General features: G+C 42.5%; 1 protein-coding gene across 1 annotated transcript; it reads left to right on the top strand.

Moving 5' to 3' along the window:
• The first annotated feature begins 267 nt into the window (after positions 1-267).
• LOC123144815 (uncharacterized) lies at positions 268-9,743 on the top strand. The gene is made up of 10 exons (XM_044564058.1): positions 268-1,615; positions 3,185-3,664; positions 3,753-4,054; positions 5,014-5,745; positions 5,830-6,108; positions 6,364-6,525; positions 6,626-7,555; positions 7,643-7,858; positions 8,180-8,440; positions 9,119-9,743. Exons 1-10 carry the CDS (start codon positions 319-321, stop codon positions 9,446-9,448), a joined length of 4,989 nt encoding a protein of 1,662 aa, XP_044419993.1. The 5' UTR covers positions 268-318; the 3' UTR covers positions 9,449-9,743.
• Positions 9,744-10,827: the final 1,084 nt, after the last annotated feature.

Raw genomic sequence — 10,827 nt, 5'->3', positions numbered from 1 at the left:
AGGGGAGGGGAGAGGATGAAGAAACCCTCGACGTGTCCTGTATAGTTGGCAAGTCCAAGCGTTTTTTTTTCGTCAAATTCGTCCACGTGCACGTGATACGAGCCGAAACGGTATGGGTTACCGTATAGTGACCCGGTTCAGCGAGCCCGGTGACCGTAACTTGCGATTTCGTGAATACAGTGACCAAAGTGAACCCTAGAGTCAAGTTCAATTACTGTAGATGTAATTTTCTCGTGCCTTCGTGAGAGACCAAGGAAACCAAAACCATCGCCCCCAGAAAAAAACATCTCGAGAAAACAAACGAAAAATCCCCAATCCATGAAGCCCACCACTGTGTCGCCTCCCGCGGCGGCGCCGGCGGCGGCGGCGCCGGCCACCGACGATCCCTCGCCATCGCACTCCGACCCCGCCTCGGCCACTTTCTCGGTCGAGCGCCGCGGCGACGCCTCCGCCTCCTGCCGATGGACCCTCCCGGACTTCCCCCGCACCCGCGCCCGCACCTTCTACAGCCGCTACTTCGAGGTCGGCGGCTTCGACTGCCGCCTTCTTCTCTACCCGCGCGGCGACACCCAGTCCCTCCCGGGATACCTATCCCTCTACCTCCAGGTCCTCGACCCCAAAACCCCATCGTCCTCCTCCTCCTCCACCACCACCACCACATCCTCCAAATGGGATTGCTTCCTCAGCTACCGCCTCTCCGTCGTCCATCCCTCCGATAACTCCAAGTCCCTGGCGCGCGATTCCTGGCACCGTTTCTCCTCTAAGAAACGTTCGCACGGCTGGTGCGACTTCGCTCCATCCGCCGCCGCATCCTTCCTCCTGCCGCCCCACGATTCCCTTGTCATTGCTGCCGACATTTCGGTGCTATCGGAGACCGCCTCCTTCTCCGAGGCCGACGGCCGTTTCACCTGGAAGGTGTTCAACTTCAGCCTGTTCCGGGAGATGATCCGCACACAAAAGATCATGAGCCCCGCATTCTTCCCTGCTGCCGCCGCTGCTGGTGGGAGTGACTGTGGACTCCGGATTAGTGTCTACCAGAGTAATGTATCTGGTGCAGAACATTTGTCGGTGTGCCTCGAGGGCAAGGAGCCTGTGGTTCAGGCAACCTCGGCGTCATCTGCGTCAGCATTGGCGTCAACTAGTGCAGGGAGTGGCGTGCCTGATGCTGACCGTGGTTGCTGGTGTCTTTTCCGTGTTTCAATCCTTAATCAGAAGCCTGGGGGGAGCCACATTCATAGGGACTCATATGGGCGGTTTGGAGCAGACAGTGCCAGCCTTGGATGGGGGGATTACCTGAAGATGGATGAGTTTTTGGCTGCCGATGGGGGTTACCTGTTTGATGGGGCTGTGGTGTTTAATGCCTCGGTGCATGTGATCAAGGAGTCTAACTCATTCACTCGTAGCTTACCACCGGTGGCGGGCATTAGTGGTGCTGGGGGTGGACGATCTGGGACTAGAAAGTCGGATGGGCACTTTGGGAAGTTTGTGTGGAGGATCGAAAACTTCACAAGATTGAAGGAGCTGCTCAAGAAGAGGAAGATCACTGGTTTGTGCATCAAGAGCAGACGATTTCAGGTCGGGAATCGCGACTGCCGCCTTATTGTTTATCCACGGGGTAAGTATTTGGAAAAATGCCTTCTCAAGATTCATCTGGTAGTTTCAACATCAACTCTATGAAGTTTGCTGACATATACTGCTAAAAACGTGATAACCAAACCTAGAATTTTTATGCCTATATGATTTGATCAGAACTGTCACCTGCTAAATGGGCTGAAGTTTCTTAACCATTTGCAACATTGAGAATCCACTAGATTTTGACCCGTTCCGAGTTGCAATTTTGCATTCAGTAAATGGAAATTCACCAGAAAATTCATGTTTGTGATTTTATTTAGACAATATAGCTACTAGCTTGTATCACTCAATAGATTCAGTGGTGTGGCTTTGATCACCTTTTTTAGAAATTTGAATCATTGCCTATGAAAGAGGCACAACCCCATTTTGTTCATTTCTTGCAATTATTGTGTCAGTTTTCCCTGTTTGATATGGTCTATCACTATTTGCTCTGATTGACAGCCAACCTTGTGAATAGCACGCGCTTGGATATTTGTTTTGTTAAATAGCTGTTAGCCTGTTACCTTACCTCTTCCAGAACAATATGCCATGACTCATGGAGCACTACTAAATTGATAACAAGTCCATCTGATCGCTATCGAAAAATCAACTTCCATGTTATAAAAATATCTAAATAAGGATATACATTTTGGATGATCTGTGCAACTGCAATTTTTTAGCCCATTGTATCCTGCACAGAAGACAAAATGTGTACTTAATTAGTTGTCATTTTAGACCCTCCACACTTGTTTTTCTTTTCACAGCAGATTTGGCGCAAGTGCTTGCATCTGCAGCCTCTTGTTGGTTGACGTGCCTTGTTGGTCCACATATTATAGCATGCTCTACATCCATGTTTATTCTTTCATGGTTTTCTCTGAGGTGCCTCAACCAACAAGTAGGTTGCGGGTACAACCACTTGCCGGGAGTAATTATTTCTCATCTTGACCATCCAAGGTCCATGCTTGCATGATGTCCATCCACTTTCTGTAAACCTGTGAAAATTTCAGACTGTTCTATGCACTTCCCCCCAATAGTAGCAACCACAGTGAATTAACTTCAGCTGTTAAATCATGAGTGAGATGAATATATCTTGCCCAGAGGCTACATAATGAAGTTCATTTATTCTATGAGTTGATTGTAAAAGAATTATAAGTATATCGAACAGCAGTAATAAAATCATTTGACATTTTGAGTGCAACCTGGGTTTACCGGTGAGTTGTTGTTAAGTTTGGTGTGTTTGTTGGTTCAGCCTCTGCATCGCAATTTCTTAAACGACACTGTATACATATGTAGGTAGAATTTGAATTGCCGTTTTTTATTTACATGCCACGTATTTCAGTCACCTACTTATTTATCCTTCTGAATGAATTGCCATTTATTTAATTTATCTTCCACATATTTCAGCACCTTACTTATTTATCCTTGTGAACTTATGGTCTCATTGCAATCAAATCACTGCTAGTTTCCTTTCAGTTAGCTATCAGTATTGTTACTTTTTAAATTTAGGTAACTGCACTATCAGAATGTATGTACTGACCTCATCAGTTGGTTCTCTTAATGTTGCTGCAATCAGGGCAGTCTCAACCACCATGCCACCTCTCAGTGTTTCTGGAAGTGACAGATCCCCGAAATACTACCAGTGAATGGACCTGCTTTGTGAGCCATAGATTGTCTGTTATCAATCAGAAAGGGGAGGAGAAGTCAATCATGAAAGAGTCTCAAAATCGTTACTCTAAGTCAGCGAAGGATTGGGGTTGGCGTGAATTTCTGACATTAACTAGCCTCTTCGACCAGGATGCTGGTTTTCTTGTACAGGACACTGTTGTGTTCTCTGCAGAGGTTCTCATTCTGAAGGAAACTGCAACTATGCAAGAGCTTAGTGACGAAGATTCTGAAATATGCAGTTCAAGTTCTGGATATCAGATTGATACTTTACCAAAACATACGTCATTTACGTGGAAGGTAGAAAATTTCTTGTCCTTTAAGGAGATTATGGAGACTAGAAAGATTTTCAGTAAATATTTTCAGGCTGGTGGCTGTGAGCTGCGGATAGGTAAACGAAGTTTACTTAATATTCAGTCTTGTACCGTATAGTTTCTTTTGTATTTTCATATTTTGTGCTTACATAACACAACCTGCAGGTGTATATGAGTCATTTGATACAATGTGCATATATCTGGAGAGTGATCAGTCATCTGGGGTTGATCCTGATAAGAACTTTTGGGTACATTATAAGATGGCTATACTCAACCAGAAGAACTCTTTGAAAACCGTGTGCAAAGAATCTTCAATTTGCACAAAAACATGGAACAATTCAGTTCTCCAGTTTATGAAGGTTTCAGACATTCTGGATCCTGAAGCTGGCTTTCTTGTTCGGGACACTATTGTCTTCGTTTGTGAAATCATAGACTGCTGTCCATGGTTTGACTTCTCTGATCTCGAGGTGAGGTTAGGTTTGCTAATCTTTCATTGGGCCTTTCTATTTGTGCTTCTTCTGCTAGGTTCTAGGGCGTTCTCTAAACTGCTTTGATGTGCTGTAGTTGTAATAACCAAAAGTTCAGCTTGAATGTAGTTGTGCAGCATATGTTATATCGTGTATGAAGGTACACAAGGAGAAATAATTAAGAATGGGAGGTCCTAGGGTACTCTTATTTGACCAGGATGTAGGCCACTTCTAATTAGATCTTGATTGCAATATTTAGCATTTAATAAACTGGTCATACCAATCACTGACTAATTTTAAGCCTGGCGAATCTGCAATTTGAGCACTTCAAGGTACAGTTAAACTGTGGAATGCAATAGTTAGATTACTCTGAAAATTTTATGAACTTTCGAGACTAGCGCTTTATGATTTAGCAAGTATCGTTACAGACTTGTAATTCATTAGCTGCAAGTACATGCCAACTTTAACAGTACAGCTGACAAATGTTTTTCTTACAAGCACTCCAGTTTGTTGTACATGATAAATTGTAACACTGATCAGATTACTGTTAGAGATAAGTTAGCTCTCATACGTGTATATCTTTTCATCAACTAACCCAAGAACCTTAAGTGGATATTTTGTGTGTAGTCCATTGACGATAACAAGGCTAAACATGAAAAATGTTCTTGATTTTGCTTTTATAAGTCCTAACTATGGTCTATAACAATGTATGTGTCATATCTGGCCATCTTCCATCTTGATGTCCATTTCTATCCAGTATTTTACTCAAGCAATGGGGTATTCTCTATATATATCTTTAGGTTCAGTTCAGAAATATGCTGTCTGAATTATCAGTCAATGATGAGTACATGACGTTTGCCTCCTTTTTACCTCTAAAAGAAGTTATGGTAGATAGGATAACATTTATCTGTGATAACTATGGTTTGTATATAGTAATTCCCAATTAACTTATCTGGCAGGTATTTGCCTCAGATGATGACCAGGATGAGTTGTCAACAGATCCTGATGAACTTATCAAGTCTGAAGACAGTGATGATGTGAGTGGTGATGAGGAAGATATGTTCCGGAACCTCCTCTCAAGAGCTGGATTTTCACTTACATATGGAGACAACTATACTCAGCCGCAGGTTACCTTGAGAGAGAAAATTTTGACGGATGCTAGTGCGATTGCTGGATTTCTTACTGGCCTGCGTGTTTATCTGGATAACCCAGCAAAAGTGAAGCGCATGCTTCTTCCTGCCAAAGTGTCCACCAAGGGTGGTGGAAAGAAAGATTCTTCAAAGTGTGATTCAAGCTCCACAAGTCTCATAAATTTGTTGATGGGTGTTAGCGTCTTAAAGCAAGCTATAATTGATTTGCTTTTAGATATAATGGTTGAGTGCTGCCAACCTTCAGATGAAAGATCATCATATGGCTCCTCTTCCTCAAGCTCTAAAACTGCTCCTGATTCAAATGGGGCTAGCTCTCCATCAGAGCTCATTGTGGAAGGCGAACAAACAGAATGTGCATGCAGAAATCAGTATGAAACGGCTGAATCTGATACTGTTAATTTTGGGCGTAATCTTGGATTAGAAAATGCAGAGCTAAATGCAAATGAGATGCCTGTCAAGATTCTAGAACAGTCCAGTTGTCCTCCAGAGACACCTGCCATTGATCTGCCAGGGGATGAAAGTTCTGATCAAGCTCCTGGGGTATGATTTGAGGGTCCTATCATATTCAGCCTCATTTTCATATTTTATTTTACCAAGTATGCTAACCTGCTGTTTTTTTTTCAGACAAAATGGCCAGACCAGTCAGTGGAACTGTTAGGACTGATTGTTAATTCATTGAAGGCACTAGACTGTGCTGTTCCACATGGATGCCCTGAACCAAGAAAGCGGCCTAAGTCTGTCCAGAAAATTGCACTTGTACTAGAGAAAGCTCCAAAGAAGCTTCAACCTGATTTCATCGCCCTTGTACCAAAGTTGGTTGATGGGTCTGAACACTCACTTGCTTCTTGTGCCCTTTTAGATCATCTTGAAAAGGCAGATGCTGAGCCATCACTGAGGTTACCGGTAAGTTTGACGCTTTGAACTAATCTTACTTTTTTTTGGTGCCTAATTTCATTTTTGCAAAGAAACGTAACACTTCCACTTCTTGGGTGAACACATGTCTGAATTGCCTGAATATTATGACGCTCATGTCTCTATATTTGTGACCTTAATGTCTCTATATTTGTGAAGATAGCCATCATTCATGATATAGCAGGCTAGTAATATACACAAGTGAGTCTAATATCTATTTTGATTTCTTTTTTCCCATCATGGCAGGTTTTTGGTGCCTTATCCGAGTTAGAATTTGATGCTGATGTCTGGAAACGAGTATCTTTTCATGCACTTGAATTGTTGTCTGATTCAAATGACGAGCCTCTTGTAGCAGCCATTTCATATGTTCTCAAGGCGGCATCACAGTGCCAGCATATTCCTCAAGCTGTATGTTTACCATCGATAATCTCTTGTTACTTTCTCTATACTTGTATAATCTTTTCATATTACTACTACTAAGTGCACTTACCTTTTTCCCTCTCCAAAGGTTAGAGCTGTTCGATGGAGATTAAAACGTTTGGGTGCTGATGTTCCACCGTGTGTGCTTGAGTTTTTGTCTAAAACGGTGCATAACTGGCCAGATGTAGCTGAAGCATTATTGAAGGATATTGATTCTGAGCCTGAACCTGATAACAGTTGTCTCTCCACACCTTCTAGTACTTGTAGTAAAGATGGGCTTTCAGCTGAAGGGATGCCTTCTTGGCAAGAGCAAGCTGTACATGGAAGCAATCATCTATCAGATGTTTTTGTACTCATAGAAATGTTATCAGTACCTGGATTATTTGTGGAAGTTGCACGGGTTTTTGAAAGGGCTTTATTGCAAGGGGCCTTTGGGCTGCAGTTAGTAGCCATGGTGTTGGAAAGACGGCATTCTCACAAGTTAAGTTCAAAGTCTGGGGCTGTCGTGTATGATTTACAGAGCAAACAAGTTTTATTAGATGGGCAATTTGAACCCTCACCCATCCAAGAAGGTGATTTCACTTCAGTCCTTGCACTTGGTGAGGTATTGTCTCTATCTACCTCAGCGAGGGTCCAAGACTTTGTGCGGATGCTTTATGCCATCATGTTTAAGATCTATGCCGAGGATCATTATAGATGCAGATTTCTGAAGGGCCTTGTTGACCGGGCAACAAATACCTCAGATAACTGCCGAGAAGTTGACATAGATATGGATGTCTTGGTATTTCTTGTTAAGGAGGAGTTTGGAATTGCTAGACCTGTTTTAAACATGATGCGTGAAGCTGCTGAAGTTGCTCAGGCCGATCGTGCTAATCTTTGGCACCAAATATGTGCTACTGAGGATGAGAATATTCGTTTGAGGGAGGAGATGGACATGGAGCAAACTAAATTTACCAATGAAAAAGCTGCATTAGCCCAACGACTAACTGAGTCTGAGGCAACTACAGGACATCTAAGGGTATTTCTTTGTTGTGATTCAGCTGTTGACCTGCCTTTCTTGTTTGTTTCTCAGCTTAACACTTTGTTTATTTTATAATTGTTGTAGTCTGAACTAAAAGCTGAGAAGGATCGTTATATTCGGGAGAAGAAGGAACTCTCCAGGCAGATGCGGGAGATTGAGAATCAGATGGAATGGGTGCGATCAGAGAAAGACGAGCAAATTGCAAAGCTATCTGCTGATAGGAAGAATCTTCATGATCGTGTTAGTGAAGCAGAGACACAACTATCACAGTTTAAAGCACGGAAACGCGAAGAAATAAAGGTAAGAGTTACTGTCAAAAACCATACAATGCATATTTTTCCTACAAACACACCCTTTAAGCAGTGCCATAAGTGCTAAGATTTCCTACTTTTTCCTAAAATGCATGCCTTGTTGATTAACTCACACTGGCAAAACGCTAGTAGATTTATTCATAGATTTCAAGGGTGTGTTTCTTATTTTAAGATCATATGAAGCAAGTCATGTTGGTATGTTTGGTATTACTGTTAATTGTTAGAATGTTGCCTTGTGATACCATTGGAAATTTCAGTGAGAAAGACAACATTGATGTTTTACGGTTTGCATCCATCTTGTATGCTGCAGAAAGTAACTACTGAGAAGAATACATTGGCAGAGAGGCTGAAGAATGCTGAAGCTTCAAGGAAACGATTTGATGATGAATTAAAACGACATGCAGCTGAAACACAGGCTCGCGAAGAGATTAGAAAATCACTTGAGGCTGAAGTAAGGAGGCTGACACATAAAGTTGGACAAACCGAGGGAGAAAAGAAAGAAAAAGAAGATCAAATTTCTCGCTGCGAAGCTTACATTGATGGAATGGAGTCAAAATTGCAAGTTTGCCAGGTTTGCGACCTTGCTAGTTTAAAAAATAGATAATTTCATATTCTCCAATGTTCCAGAGATATGCTTTTGAGCTAAGCTATGAAATATCATTAGTGTTCTGGTAGAAAAAAAATACACACAATGGAGTTGATTTTCCTATGATACTGTCATAAAAACAAGGTAGACGAGGATAGAATAAGCAACATGTGAAACCATTGTTGGAAAGTAATCATCTTTAAATTTAAATTGTAACCATGCATAGATAAAACTGGGTGGCCCTACTATGATACTGCCATAAAACAAAGTAGGCAAGGGTAGAATAAGTAACACGTAAAACCATTTTTAAGGTGTAATCGTCTTGGAATTTTGAATTGTATCCATGCATAGATCAAATTGGGAACTCTACTTTTTCCGGGGTGCCAGTTTACAATGTTTTAAATTATTTATTTTCCGTTTCTGATAAGTTTAACCTATAGTTTGCATGTTTACAAAATCGTTGGGACCCTGATATGTGATATGAACAGATGCAGTATTAACTAGTGAGCCAAACACCAACTAAGGAAGTGTGGCGTGCCGAGGTTAACGCAGCAAACTTAGGGCACCAAACCGAACACCTATATCGTCACTATTTATATATTAGAAATTTTGCATCAGAACATCACTGCATGTTGTATTTACTATTGTATCTTGTTATTGCAGCAATATATTCGTACTCTGGAAACGTCACTTCAAGAAGAGATGGCTCGGCATGCCCCACTGTATGGTGTCGGGGTGGAAGCTTTGTCACTGGAGGAGCTTGAGACCCTTGCAAACATCCATGAGCAGAGTTTGAGACAGATCCATACAATCAGGCAAAGGAAAGGCAGCAGCCATCTCTTGAGCGTCCCTGGCTTGTTCCCCTCGTCTTCGATGGCTGTTGGGCCGCCTTCCTCATTGATCCACACGTCCTCCATAGCACCTAATGGCGTGGGTACCCATGGAAACGGGCACATGAACAATGCGGTGGACCGCTGGTTCAATCAAACCTAGCCACGAGATGCAACTGCAAGCGGAAGGCCTGAAGATGTCCATTTTGTGCATTGGTCCGATAGATCCCATTCACCAGCTGCCGAGCAATCTGGCTTGGCAGCCTTTTTTGTTCTTGCCTTTTCGTTTGGCTTCTCGCTTTGTATTCTGGAGTGGTAGTGCTGTCGGCTCGAGATGTCATGGTCGCCCGTCAAGGGGCTCCATGTGGAATAAACTGTAATAACAAAGAGATCCGATGGAACTATCAGGTGCAAGTGCAAAGCTATGGAAATGGTTGATGTCACCCATTGCTTGATTATTTCGAAAAGCACTGGGATTCATTTCTCCCTTCATTTTCGTTTCAAAAAGGTGCAACATGAGTACGTGTTTCATGTTTACATCTATTGTTGTGTTGGGCCTGGTAGATACACATTGGCGCTAGAGATTTCCTTTTGCTGCATTGAGATTTGAGAGAATCATACATACAACAGAGATCAAAGGTGCTGTTTTTAGGGGATTTTGTCTTCTTAATTAAATGGAACTTTAGAGCATCCAAACCACTCAGGGCTAATTCTTTTGTTTGAGTCTCCAAGAATCTTTGACCCCTTTCCAACTTCTCTCAAAATCTTTAACCCTCATTTTGTTTTTGACAGTCCTACCTATTTAGACCCTATAACTAGCTAGAATTGCCTGTTTACTTGCTCTCGAGCATATGCTATCTGGAAAGAGCTGGGGTTATCGACTGAGATAGACAAGGTGGTTACTCAGGATTGCTCTGGCTCGGTTAATCTTGACTCCTTGTTCCAGGTACACTCGACGGTGAATAACATTCCTACACCCGAATTCATATTGGTGGCCATGTGGTCCATCTGGTGGCAAAGGAGACTGTATACGAAGGGGGCAACTGTCCAGTCGACAGAACAAGCGGTGATGTCAATCCAGGTTCTAGCTACTACTCCCTCCGTTCGGAATTACTTGTCGCAGAAATGGATGTATCTAGACGTATTTTAGTTCTAGATACATTCATTTCCAAGACAAGTAATTCCGAACGGAGGGAGTAATTTTGTATGAGCGAATACTCCAAACCAAGCTGTTCGGAGGAGTGACCAGGTATGGAAGAAACCGGAAGTCGGAATGGTAAAAATAAATGTTGATGCATCCTTTCTTGCGGATAACCTCTCGGGTTCTTGTGGAGTCATAGCACGCAATGATCAAGGACAATTCTTAGGCGCAGCTTCTCAGCTGATACCCCATGTGCCTAACGTAGAAGAAGAAGAAATGATTGCTATCCGGTGTGGACTGAATTTAGCTGCAAACTTGGACTGCACAAAGCTGGTAATAGAATCTGATAGCACAAGGGCGTTGGAGGCAATTTCAGACCCTAATGCACATATGGGAACAAC

The sequence above is a fragment of the Triticum aestivum genome, chromosome 6D (genome assembly GCF_018294505.1).
Source record: "Triticum aestivum cultivar Chinese Spring chromosome 6D, IWGSC CS RefSeq v2.1, whole genome shotgun sequence".
Classification (NCBI taxonomy): domain Eukaryota; kingdom Viridiplantae; phylum Streptophyta; class Magnoliopsida; order Poales; family Poaceae; genus Triticum; species Triticum aestivum.
Note: the sequence above shows the minus strand (reverse complement) of the source record. Positions and strands in the feature narration are given on the sequence as shown.